The sequence below is a fragment of the Astatotilapia calliptera genome, chromosome 10, assembly GCF_964374335.1.
Source record: "Astatotilapia calliptera chromosome 10, fAstCal68.1, whole genome shotgun sequence".
NCBI lineage: Eukaryota > Metazoa > Chordata > Actinopteri > Cichliformes > Cichlidae > Astatotilapia > Astatotilapia calliptera.
This window is the reverse complement of record NC_137431.1, coordinates 20,687,980-20,701,269: the sequence shown is the minus strand read 5'-3', so window position 1 is coordinate 20,701,269 and position 13,290 is coordinate 20,687,980. Positions and strand designations below refer to the sequence as shown.

At 40.7% G+C, this 13,290-nt stretch overlaps 2 protein-coding genes across 3 annotated transcripts in view; one reads left to right on the top strand and one right to left on the bottom strand.

Moving 5' to 3' along the window:
- bod1 (biorientation of chromosomes in cell division 1) overlaps nucleotides 1-8,232 on the top strand; it is a 24,898-nt gene extending 16,666 nt beyond the window's left edge. Inside the window, 4 exon segments of the mRNA XM_026181494.2 lie at nucleotides 2,738-2,808; nucleotides 4,594-4,736; nucleotides 6,843-7,054; nucleotides 7,297-8,232. Coding sequence (XP_026037279.2) covers nucleotides 2,738-2,808; nucleotides 4,594-4,736; nucleotides 6,843-7,054; nucleotides 7,297-7,624 — 754 coding nt within the window. The 3' untranslated portion in view covers nucleotides 7,625-8,232.
- bnip1b (BCL2 interacting protein 1b) lies at nucleotides 8,137-13,290 on the bottom strand. 2 transcript variants are annotated; one of them, XM_026181495.2, is made up of 6 exons: nucleotides 13,159-13,290; nucleotides 11,670-11,762; nucleotides 11,458-11,549; nucleotides 11,105-11,212; nucleotides 10,111-10,229; nucleotides 8,137-10,013 (listed from the first exon to the last, which is right to left on the bottom strand). In XM_026181495.2, the coding sequence occupies exons 1-6, from the start codon at nucleotides 13,240-13,242 to the stop codon at nucleotides 9,817-9,819; spliced, it is 693 nt and encodes a 230-aa protein (XP_026037280.1). In that variant the 5' UTR covers nucleotides 13,243-13,290; the 3' UTR covers nucleotides 8,137-9,816. The 2 variants fall into 2 exon arrangements, with proteins under 2 accessions (XP_026037280.1, XP_080163303.1); XM_080307177.1 differs by having other exon boundaries at nucleotides 11,458-11,762.

The following is a 13,290-nucleotide window of genomic DNA, read 5'->3' as shown; positions in this document are numbered from 1 at the left end:
AATAACTTTATCCCTGACCTGTCTGGTATGTTCTTTGGACTTCATGGTGTTCATATTCTCTTAGACAACCTCTGAGGCGTCACAGAGCAGCTGTATTTGTACTGACATTAGATTACACACAGGTGCACTCTATTTAGTCATTAGCACTCATCAGGCAAGGTCTATGTTCAACTGACTGCACTCAGACCAAAGGGGGCTGAATAATTACGCACACCCCACTTTTCAGTTATTTATTTGTAAAAAATGTTCGGAATCATGTATGATTTTCGTTCCACTTCTCACGTGTACACCGCTTTGTGTTGGTCTTTCACGTGGAATTCCAATAAAATTGATTCATGTTTGTGGCTGTAATGTGACAAAATGTGGAAAAGTTCAAGGGGGCCGAATACTTTCGCAAGCCACTGTAAATAAAAACTACAATCATTTCCTTTGTCCAACAAATTTTAGACCAAATTGCATCCACACAGGACTGCACAGGTTCTCCTTGATTTCCTGATATCCATCCATATCCATTTTTATATTGTAGTATTAATCTTTACTACAATTATTGCGAATCTATTTGGCCACGATGATTTTGTAGGAAAAAAATCTGTCCTGACAGCTGAAAGTTTTTGCAAAAATATATGTAAAAGGAGAGAGCTGTACACATTCTTAAACATGCATATGCAAAGGTGCCACTGCAGTTACTCTGACTGGTTCACGTCTGTTAACTCTGCAGGTTCGTGTGCAGCTAAAACTCACTTCTTTAAATTGTATCAAGGCTTAAAAGTAAGGGCATGACTGCTGTGAATGACAGGCTATTCATGTATGTATTCAGCTTTTCAGGTTTTCTGTTACACGGGGTTTTTTTGGCTTCTCCTCCACCTTCCTGCTCAAATAACACGAGCTTATGGTTACTGTTGGTATAAAGTGTTAAAGGGGGTCTGGCTATATTGAATGATTTTACATGATATGAGCACTGGCGCTATAACTGATATCAGATAGTGCTGGTGGATTTATTTCTCTTTAACTCTTTCCCCAATGTCAAAATGACATTTGACGACCTTGCCTGTTCTCTTAATGTAAAGTCTAGACACCTTAGTTTATCTCAATAAAGTTGTGGTTTGACCTCAAGTTGAATATTTGGTGGGTTTTTCCAAGGGTGACTGCATAGGCAGAGACCGCCCTCACTAACCTCTGATGCAAACCCAGTTATTTTGTTCCCTAAGTTTCAAAAGTTGCTTCTTCTAGGCTGACAGGTGTTAAAAAGTTGAAGTTGTTCTTTAATAGTTGATCAAACATTAGTTGAGTCTCTGCTGACCCAATTTTGATTGGCCAGTTGTTCACGGGAAGCAAACAAAAAACTTGATAATAGGTGGCAACAACACTTGAATGTGTAACTAAGTCTCACACAGATAAATATCTAAGTATTCTCAAATTAATCATTAAGTATTGCCTCCAGCTCCAGTAGTGTCTTTGGTGACATTAGGGTGAAATAATATGGAGCGATTACTGGAAGGTGGTCTGATATTCCTAACATGCACAAACTGTGCAGGTTATAGGTTTAGTATCAAAGATGTGAAGGAGAATTAACTATAGCTACTATATTTTACTTTAGATCAGTTTTGACTTGAAGTCTTGGGAATGTAAATGGAGGCTATGCAATAGCTCTTTTGTGCACATCTATATTTTCACTTTCTATTAAAAGAACTTCTAAAACTGTTACTTTAGAAGTTATTGCAGTGCACTGGTACTTCTACTTCTGTTTGCTCATTTTCTTTGGTTGTCAGTAAAGATGTAGCCATAGATCAACACATCACAATGTGGGACAATGTCTCAAAAAGCGGAGTGGGCTGCTGTGCAGTCTCAGCAGCAGTCCTCATGGACAACGGGTCATACTACCTGCGCTGCTTCTTAGTGCCTTTTGAGAGATCTATAAAAGATTAAGTATTTCGCGTGTGAAAGTGTTCCTGGATGTTTAGTATAAAAATGCTGCGTGTTTACGCAGAAGTTGTTTCACGCTAATATGATGTAGGAAAACTGTAGGATTTCCTCACAGTTGGAAAAACGCGGTGCTCTTTCAATGTGCTGCAGCCCGGGCGCGTCTGACACGTTCCTCATTGCACGCCTCTGCGCCTCGCCAAGAAAGCAGCTGCAAGCCGTCAAACACACCCCCGCAGACTCTGGAGGAACAAGCGGCCTCTATAAGAACATTTTCACTTCTGGGGAGAGCTGATGGGAATGGGATTCACTTTCTTTTGTGTGTTCGCTCAACGTGATCCTTCCCATTTCTGCCTGATCCCATTTCTGTCCTCCGTGGGTCCTTCTTCGTGTGTTTTTTTTTTAACCAAGAAACCAAAAAAAACCCCGAAATCACTACTTGTCTCTTTTTGTTTTCAAATTCATGGATCTTCTGCTGGGGTGAGGGGGTGGAGGTTCCTCTTTTACTCTCATCAATGATAAACCTTCAGCTGCGCAAGTGCTGCGCGGTCACGGCGCTAGGCTGTGATTGGTGGAGACCCAAGCTCCAGCCTTCGTGAACGCGCCGGTCTCCTGCGGCTCTACATATATATAGCCTCGATCTCCTCGTCACAGAGTAAAGTTATTCAAAGGCTTCGAGCTCTAGCTGCGCGAACTTCTACCAAGAGAAGAGAAGAAAAGAGCACCGCACATACGCTGACTCGACCTCAGTGATGCCGGTGAACGCGTCCGCTGTCTCCACTGTGTTTTTTCTGCTGCTGGTGTGTCATGTGCTGACCAACGACCAGCATGATGTTCTGGAGCAAGAAGTGAGCCAGATGAGAAGGCGCCTCTCTTTGCAGAGCACAGGTGAGCCGCCACGTGCAAGTTTTCACAGGTCGTGTAACGGTCGCATTTAAGCGTCGGAAACTGCATTTTGAAGAAAACTTTACATGCCCGAGGCCCTTGTTGGCCCTAAAAAAGAGCTTGAGGGGTGCTACTTTTTTCTCCCCCTTATTGCACATTTAATCTCATTGTAAGACAACCTGTTGGCCGTGCGCGCCTCTCTAACCTCCTGTGCTGTTGGTGACTGTAATTCAATGCGCGACTCCGGTGGTTCGACCCTGTCCATGCACATTCCCTCTGTATCCCTTTGGCAACACGTCCTACCGTAAGTAGTTTATGCACATTTCTGCTGTCATAGTAATTCCAGCACAAAGTTAAGTTAGTATGACGGTTTGCCACTTAACTTTGCCCATCAGAGTATGCTTGTAGCTCATATTCATAAAGCCAAGACGGCTTGCCACTTAATTTTACCCGTTAAAGTATGCTTCTAGCTAGGATTGGGTGATATATCGAGTTTTTAAAAAATATATCGATCTATTTTTATACGAGATAAGCTGTGTGACTATATCGTTTATATAGACTGTTACGTTATAATTATATTCATGGAACTGCAAGTTTGTCTCGCTTTTCTCTCTACGTGTTACTCGGCCTCTCCTTCACTAACACAACTCTCCCTCCCCCATCGCTTCACCTGCAGCTAACGACAAGATGGACGCGGCAGCTATCAAAGAGGCGCTGGTCTGTAAAAAGAGAACATTTGGAGATTACTATTTTAGTGCTGCAGCGTTACACTCGTTAAAATGAGGTTAACGCCATAACTGTATTAACGCGACAAGTCTCCGTTAACGAGTTACCGCGGATCGCCCCGTGCGTGGGGCTGCACGGCGTCAACGCGTTAGCGTTGCGGTTAGCGGTTACCTCGTTAACGTGTTGACGCCGTGCAACTAGCACTAGTATTTTCACCATTTACAACAGCGCCATAAAGTGCAAAATGAAGAGTGTGTGAAACTGTGCTGTCTCCTGGCCCGAAACAAACTACCTTACATAACTCATATACTGTATTTTCCGGACTCTAACCTTTCACTAAAATACTTTCATTTTCTCAAAAATCGACAGTGTGCCTTATGTATGAATTCTGGTTGTGCTTTTGTGTCTAATCTGTAAGGAAAGCTGATCAAAAAGTACTATCTAACATTTAAATGTCTAAATCCTCATATTTACATTCTGTACACTTACAAATAGGTTTCTGATAGTTGAGGGGCTCGATCCAAACATGATACTGTCGATACCAACGTGGATCCATATTAGCTCGACAGGATCGATACTTTGTTTCTATCTTAAGTTCAGTATGTAGCCCAGTGAATTGTTTTTAATACATTTTTATTTGTTTTGGAAATGGAAAAATGTATACCTCTCCAAAAACATGAGTGTCAAAATGTATGAAAAGCTGAAAGGTGTGCTTTGTTTAATTAATTATTGTGGGAAATAAACAAACACAGTAATTTAGCGGTCATTAAAATGTGATCAGAATTTGCAAATGGATGATGATTCATCTACTAAATCATGACACACTCCTCTCCCCTACATAAGCTGCCTGTTTAAGTTAAAAGTATTATTATTACTGGCCCTGCATTTCCTTTGTGTTGGATTGATATGAAAAATTTGCAGTATGGCACAATACTAATTTCTGAAAAGTGAAGGCCAAAGGTCTGAGGCTTGACAGTGGATGTGTATTGTTTTTAATATTATATTATTTGGCACATGCATTCACCTGGAAAGTTAATGCTGATCTCTCACTGTGTCTCGTAGCGGAGCTCCAGAGTTGCCTGTTGAGTTCAGCTGATGTTGGCTGTGGGATGTTTCAGTGTTTGAGCAACAACTCCTGTGAAATCCGAGGGCTGGACCACATATGTCTTACTCTGCTGCACAACGCTGGACACTACGACTTGCAGGTGAGGATAAGCCAGTGTGTCTCACATTCATTCACACTCAAAATAAACTCATTAAGTCAGTTGTGTCGTTACGCCTGCGGGGCACTGACAGGCTGAGGGGAAGTTCAGAAGTTGCCTGGGCAGGGTTGGAGAAGGCATATCTGGATGCGTGTTTTTATTTCATTTAATCCCTTCCATCATTGCGGTCATTTGTGAGGAATGCTTGTTGTATAAGAAGCAGTGTATCGTTATGCATGGCAGCACAGTTACAGCACAGCGTGAGAGGGGAAGTGAAAGGAGAGAACAGGAACATCCTGTCCACATTACTAGAATAGAAATGTATGAGAAAATGATGCAGGCCTAATGTGTCCCCAGTTTGAGCAGAAACAGAAGATGTTCTTTGAAGATCTCTGAGTGAATGTACCTGATACAGATGGTCGTGGATTAAAGGATAAAGTGTTGCAGGAAACTTCTTCAGGGCTTCATGTTTCATAACATGATAAAGATGATCACCCAGAAGAATTTTGTAGAGATTTGCAGATCCCCCTAAGACCCAATATGTGCCAGCAAAAAGCCCCCCGCAGCATTACAGAGCCACCGGATCCCCTCAATGTAGGGGTTGAGCATTTAGGCCTTTACCATTCTCTTAGTGTGCACCACTTATTGCTGGGGCACTTGTTGAGGGTATAGATGACAATCTGAAATTTGTTTAGGTCGGCACCACAGGTTCGTGTTTGTTTTTTGTTTTTTTTTCTGTTTTCTTCACTGCTTAACTCGCAGATTCAAATTTGTCTTTGTACATGCACAGCCACCCTCTTATTATATCTGTTTTTCCTCACATACTGTACTAATGCGCTAGCAGCATCAAATGACCTTACTCCAGTTGAGCAGTTGGCCAAATACACTGACGATTGGGCGAGTTCACCAGCTGTCATGAAGATCTATGTAGAGCATCCACAGAGGTCAAACGGTTTTTGTGCCAGGCTGTCAACATGTTGTGGTTTGGTTTTGTGGTTTGTTTTCTCTCGCTCTCTACTGTAAAAGTGGATGAGGATAGTCTGGCTTTCAGAGCCTACCCCAAGCGTCTGTTAGAACTTCCAACAGTGTACAGAATGTAATTTAGGAAAAATATTCCTTTTAAAGTATACAAAAATGAAGTGAAATGCATTACAAGATATTTAGTTTACATACTCAAAAAGGAGTGTGAAGAAGTGGACATTTATTTAACCTCACCCCTTCTCTGTAAGTCATAAGTTATTTTTCAATACAGTTCTATTTACATGGTACCAAATAACAAAGACGGTTGCCTTGAGGCACTTTTTATTGTGAGGTAAAGATCATACAGCAAAAACTAATGTTTTTCACAGAGCATTTGGTTTTCTGGTCTCTGGACACCACAGGTTTCAAATCATTCAAGTGCAGATTTTAGCTTTAATTCAAGGGATTTAACAAAAGTATTGCAATAGCTGTAGCGTTAGCAATTCAGCACAAGAGTTCTTCAATGCAAAGAAATGGGATATTCTTCAAGTCAGCAGGTTTTCAGCCTCTGAAGATAAAACTGAAATTAAAGAGAGCCACAAATGAGCTTAAACTGAAGGTGGCTTCAGTATAGGACTGACGTACCATCTGAAGGGAGGAAATGCAGCATCTGGTGATGTCTGATGGTTCTAGACGTCACACAGTCGGTGACTACAAACCATTTTAATCCAACTACTTAAAAAAAAAATAAAATAAAATAAAAATTCCTTATTTTAAAATTGTTACTTTTCAGCCTCTAAAAATCAAGGACTGTGTATAAAAATGGTTTTATTTCCTAAACAGTACTTCAGGTAAACCCCTTGATTTAAGGCTGTCACAAATTGTTTTTGTTTGCGTAGCACTTTCATAGAACTTAGACCAACTCAAAGTACTTTATAGATGACTGAAAAGATGATAAATCAAACATGGACATAAATAATAAATCAATAATAGAATAAAAAAAACTAAATAGAAGTCTTTGAATCTGATAGAAAAGACTATTGGAAATAAAAACATGGTTGCAATAAAACATTAGGGGGGGGGGGAATCGTGTGTATGTATATAGGTTTCCCTGTAATCGTCCACTCACTGTTCTCCTTTTTCTCGCAGGGCAAAGCATTTGTGAAGGACACGTTGCGGTGCCTGGCATTGGGGCTGCGGCAGCGTTTCAGCTGCATCAGCCGGCGGTGTTCGGCGATAAAGGAGATGGTGTGCGTGCTTCAGAGGGAGTGCTACACCAAACACCAGCTCTGCCTGGCACTGCGGGATCACATGGACACCGTGGAAAACCTGGTGCAGTTTCACCTAATGTTTCCCCCTGGGTGAGAAACACAAACTCACACAAATTAACTACTAACAGCCACAATTTTATTGTTTTGATAGATATGTGTACAAATAAATGCATTCAAAATTATGTCATTAATTGCTCAAATGGAAAAATGAATAAAACTGGGACATTCTATTGTTTTTGGCACTTCCTGTAAGTGACATTTTTTCTAAATGTACATTTGGACAAAACAGCCAAGTATTTATTGATGACCCTGATGTATTCGCATCCTGCCAGGCCATACGTGGAGCTGACGAACTTCCTGCTGAAGTGCGGAGAGGAGGTCAAGACGTGGGTCGGACGCCGTTTGCGTGAACAATGCGAGCAGTACTGGGGGTCGCTTTGCAGCAGCCTTGCCGGAAACTGCCCCCTCTGCCAATCCGATACCCTCAACCAAAGCACTTTCCCACCCACCAGTGCACCATGGCCTATCGCTGCTGGGGGACCCCTGCAGCAACAAACAGAGGATGGGCCCAGGCTCAGTCATATAGACAACACAACTGAACCAGATTCAGTTGTGTCTGAGAAATCCAGTGTCACTCCTCTACAGACAGATGGAAACTGAGTACACAATTCTATAATACTAGCAGTAGTGGCTAAAAGTATTCAGTGTAGTAATGCATCATAACTTATTCAATCTGCTGGGCATTTGTGCTCCATTAAGGATGGAAGAACAATTATCTACCTCACTTCAATCTCACAGACCACTGCAGCTCAGCATCAGACGTACACACACACGGAATCAGTAGGTCAAGTGTAGCTCATGGCTCAAAGTCAGTATCCTGTTTACAAGCCCAGTTCCCAAAAAGTTGTGACGCTGTGTAAAATCTAAATACCATTAGAATGCATTATATTTTATTCAGTATTGAACATAGAAAACCTACCAAGTGTTTAAACTGGGACACTTTACTGTTTCATGAAAAACATTTGCTCAATTTGAACTTTTACACAGCATCACAACATTTTAGGAACAGAGTTATGAATCTGCTTTTGTATTTATGGAGAAAGTCATATTGTGTACCATGGAGAAACAGATGAGGCGCAGTGTGCAGAAAGGAAAGCACTCATAGGTCAATATGTGTTAGAAATGTATTTTTAATGTTCACTTGTTCACATTTCATACAGACCTCTGGTGTTGAATGTTGTGGTTTTGGGTTTTGTTTTGTTTTTTGTTTTTTTTCTCCAATGGATCACAAACTCTGAACAGTTATTTGAATTTTATTAAAATAAAGTGATACTGATGAACAAACAGAAGTGTGTTATTTAAATTAGTCCTATCCTGTTGAACAAGTCTTTTAACAGCACTGCAGTTCAAACTGATATTTTGAGTTTTAAGACATCTGCTGGTGCTTGAGACTTTTAAATGAACTCGAACCCACGGGGCTTTTGTTCAACAATCACACAATCTGACACCTTTCAGGGCAACAATCATTCACTGGATTACTGGTTCAGTAGTTTGGAAGGAAGGCATGAGGTTAAAAAAAAAGTACACTAAATACACTCCTGAGCACATTCACACTTTATAACAAAAGTAAACAAAAACAAAGGTTGGTGCATTTTGCAACCATGACCCTGACTAGTTCTGAATTAAAGGTACTGGACACTAGGAGGGCAACCCGCTTTGGGGTTGTGGTTTTTTTTTTTTTTTTCTCTTAAGCTGTAGAATTAAAGGCTGGTTAAGTCAGAAGATACTACTACAGCTCAGAAACCAACCATGACTCAACAGGAGTAGATGGAGTCCTACAATGTTGCTCACTTTTCTGTCCCCCTCTTTTCTTCCCATCTGTGTAAAAGTGAAGCTCCAGCTGAATTCAAATAAGGTTGCCCTCTGCTTGGAGGACGTGAATATTTTGCATCAGCTGAAACATTTTATCACGCAGATCACCTCTTTGGATGGATTTTGTTTATTTGCAGCAATCGAGGCTTAAAACAAGCCTCCAGTGGTCCCTTGCTTTAGTCTCTAACTCCCAACCTTTCAACATGTCTGACATGAGGGCAGAATCACAGACTACCTTTTCTTCCTTTTACACTGGACTGAAGGGGTACAAAGAGATATTACATGAGCATACAGGCTGCTGATCTTTAGATGCTGTCTTATTGCATTGTGAAACCTACAGTGTGCTTTAAGGTATCAACATTTCAAAAACTGCACACAATTTGGCAAATATGAGCATCTGAACCTTTAAGCTCTCTGTATTTACTTCAATTTAATGTAAATTTCAATGTAAACACATGAATTTCCTCAAGTTCAGGCTTTCTGAAAAAGACCCATCATCCAGAATGATAGAAATGGTCACATTAGGATAACAGAGTCCTTACTGTAACACCAGGGAGGCAGTGTGAGGCATCAAGGAAAAGGCTAAAAAGCAGCAGATCCCTTCTTCAACTGTGACCATTTGCAACATGCGTTCAAACTTTTGACAATACATTGTATAACCATATCTACTCGAGGTAGGCTGTGGCTTCTTAATGTTTTCTATGAAACTCTGGATGTCAGTTTTACTCACTTTGCTCCTTTCACTGCTGAAGTGGATCTTGAGCTTCAGATATTTTCCAACCCTTCATATTGCATATTATATGTAAGAAGTAACACGTTCCCACTTCACGCCGCCTCTGTGTGCTACAGTCCAGTTTCAGTGCTGCTTCTAAGAGTCCATGTGGTTCATGCTTCTACTTCATACCTCCTACAATTCACTGTGTTAACTCGTTCCAAGCCAGTCCCCACGTCCTTGAGGAAAAACAGACCCAGGCGGCCGACTAAATGAAGGGGAAGAGACGTTTCTTGAGGATGTAGAGGACGGTGGCAAAGAAGAGGGCTAGTGCAAGGAAGATGAGCAGCTTGTCTGTCAGCTCCCGCCGGTTGTACTTCAGGATGAGCTTCCTGCCCAGGTGAATGGTTCCTGTCATGCTTTTAAACTCCTCGTTGGTTTCCTGCACCGTCCTGGATGAGGTGGCTGAATAAGGAGGACGAAGAATTAAAGGCATTAAGGGTTTAGGAGGATCGGTTAGGAAATGTGGACAGGAGACTGAAACATAAAATTAGATTTTTACCTAGAGTGCCAATGGTGTCCTCACTCTGCTTCACCTGTTCAGACATCATCCTGCTGATAGACATCAGACTCTCTGTGATGTTGCTGCTGGTTTCCACTAAATTTTCCTTGGTTGCTTTCCTGAGACAAAAACACACACACACAGAACAGAGCAGGTGAAGTACTGCAGATGGGTTCTGACATGCCTAATTTATTATTAGATTATATTAAAGTGATTTATTGGAGACTAGAAGGAATCTTTTTCTCATTAAGTAGTTTAGAACCTTGTGTTTCTACCACCAGTGCAACTAGCCACTCTATTTTTATATTCATTTATCTTTTTTGGTTCATTTGTGCCAGTTTTTAATCAATTTTTTTAAATCACAAATTACCAAAAGCAACAATTAAAAAAATCTTATTTAATAATCGTTCATGAAAGCATTTTAAACCACAGACATTAGACAAAAGATAGTTTTACAGATGTTAACAAGTGTATCTGTATTTCAGTGTACAGCAGATTAGCTGTTGTTTTGACATAGTTGTCATACTGCGATTCATCTGATAACACTCCATAAACATAAACACACATCTGTGTAAAACAGAAATATTATTGGTGGCCTGGGCTTAAAAACAGAAAGAAAACAGTGTAATGGTAATAACTACAGGAAGTAGAGGATAGAAGTTACTGACAGAAACTATGGTATCAGTTTGAAAATCCTAAGCAGCCTTGTTCTCAAGGTGTGTACGATGCCTCTGCCCGGCAGGGTAACGATAATACCCCATCAGCCTTTTACAGCTAAACAGAAACCAGGTAAATTAATACAGGTGACATTAATTTCCTCCTGTTTGGCTGCAGGTATACAAAAATCACTGATCAAAGTTCAGACTGCATATCAGCAGCTCTAACCAGGTGTAGAAGTACGGGAATCTACATAACGCAAACAAACTCGGGGTACACTGAACTGTCTTCGTAGTACAGTGCTCTGTAGCAGAGCCTTGGCAGAAACTATATTTACCTCTGTCTGGTGTTGTGGTTTTCCTCACCATGCAGCAGTTCGTCCTTCTCCATGTTGTCTATGGCAAGTTTACAAGCCAGGTTAGCTTTTCTCCACGCTGTCTGGTTGCTGACAAGACAGACAAGAAAAAGCAAACAATTTTGAGACTGAAAGTTTTTGTTTTAGATTTTTTTTCCATCTTAAGTGCTCGCTTGTGTCTGGATTTCCAGTTTACATTATCATCGCAACAAAACAGAAACCAACAACATGTTCACTGGGACACGAGGCAAGTGATTCAAGGGGAAAATAAAATGACTGGTGCTGCACAGGCTTATTTTTTTTAGATGTGTCTGTGTGCGTCTGCGTCTAAACACCTCAGCATCTGCTTCCATTGGCTCTCGGTCTCTGTTTGGATGGCCACTCTGTCTGACTCTTTGTCCTGCTCTTTGGCCATCTGCTCCAGATCCTGGAAGAAACAAAAAAACAACAACATCATGGCATCACATGACACAGATCCAATATTAAGCAAAAAAAAAAAAAAACCTGTCAGATGCAGCACCGTGTGGATGTGTAGCTGAGGCCTGACCTGAATTCTGAGCCTCAGCTTGTTGAATTTCTCTTTGACCTGAGCATTGAGCTCCACAAGAGCAGACTGAGGTCCTGGACAATCCCTGATGTCCTACAGACAACACACACACATTGAGTTAAATATAATGTATTAGTTATATTTTATAATTATATCACATCGAGTAAGACATACATCATGTGAATTCATAAATGCACAAATCTTTGTGTGAGCAAAGGAGCTTGTGCTTTAGGAGTATGAGACATCTGGTCCATTGTTATAAAGTGTTTTGTCATTGTACATAGTGTACTGAGAGCTTGGCAGCAAGTCAGACTCATTCCCTGTGAATCCTGGACTCCACCAGCTCTGCCCCTTTATCATTGATTCTGTTCACAAGTTTTTTTGGAAGACAGTTTCTATGTGCAGCCAAGAGGTGGAGGCAGTCAAATTCAGTGGACTCAGGATCTCATCTCTGCTTTTTGCTGATGTGGTTCTGGTGGTTGAATCGAGCAATGACCTCCAGCTTGCAGTGGAGCAGTTTGCAGCAGAGTGTGAGGTGGCTGAGAAATGGTGTGTCCACCACTACACATGAGCTGCTGCCCCCAAGTGGTGGAGTTCAAAGCAACTCGGGGTCTTGAGAGGGAAAGGGGAAGTAGGGGATGTGGCACTGTAATTGCCTGCTGTGGTGAAAAGAGATTTAGTGGTTGTTCTACATTCTGGCCCTCACCAACGGACATCAGCTGTCAGTGATGATCTGGCCAAGAGGACAGCAGAAATCTATACAAATATAACAGCTGTATAAAGATACTTTAAATGGCCAAAAGGACTTGATTGATTGCAATGTAATGTAGAACCATAAAAATACTTGCAAAATATGTCATTTTTTATTACTTTATATATGAAATCCATTTTTAAATCCTGTTGACTAGAGCTATTTAGCAATATAACCAAAGACATTAGACAAAGAAACACTGGCGGTCACTTTTTGATAGGGCAGGTGTCTCTCAGCTTACAGCCGTTCCACCATCTGGCTCAGGATATACAGTATAAATTTTAGCACATTTTTCTCCATTAAAAAAAAAAACTTAATATATTTTTTATATTCATATTATTTACATTTTCTAAAACAATTTGTTTTAACTTATTTTAATTTCCCTTACTAATTAGGATATCACGAACGCAGAACTAAACAAAGAGTGCGTCGTAAATATTTTTTTAAATAACATCTGATAATAAATGATCATTTTCTTCTCTCGGTTATTTGAATAATTAGAGATTTATTACTCAAAAGTATTATAACTGTCTCAGGAATGATTTTTTGCCTAATTAAAATAAACAAAATCAAGAATGTTTTGTGTCTTTTGACTGTCGGAAAGTTAACGTTAGCTTCTTCTTAGCTCAACTTGAAGACCTGTTGTGCGCATGTTCAGCCAGCTCTCCAGAGTTACCAACGGTTCAGAAATGGCTCAGGATGAAAGGACAAACAAGGCGCTCGTTCTTCATTCCTTACCTGAATGAGAGCTTTAATTTCCAGATCATATTTGATAATTTCTTGTGCGCAAATTCGGACGTGAACATCCGCAGAAGACGCCATTGTTGTTTTTGTATGGCAAGCTGGAGGTCCAAAAGAGGTAAAGACGAA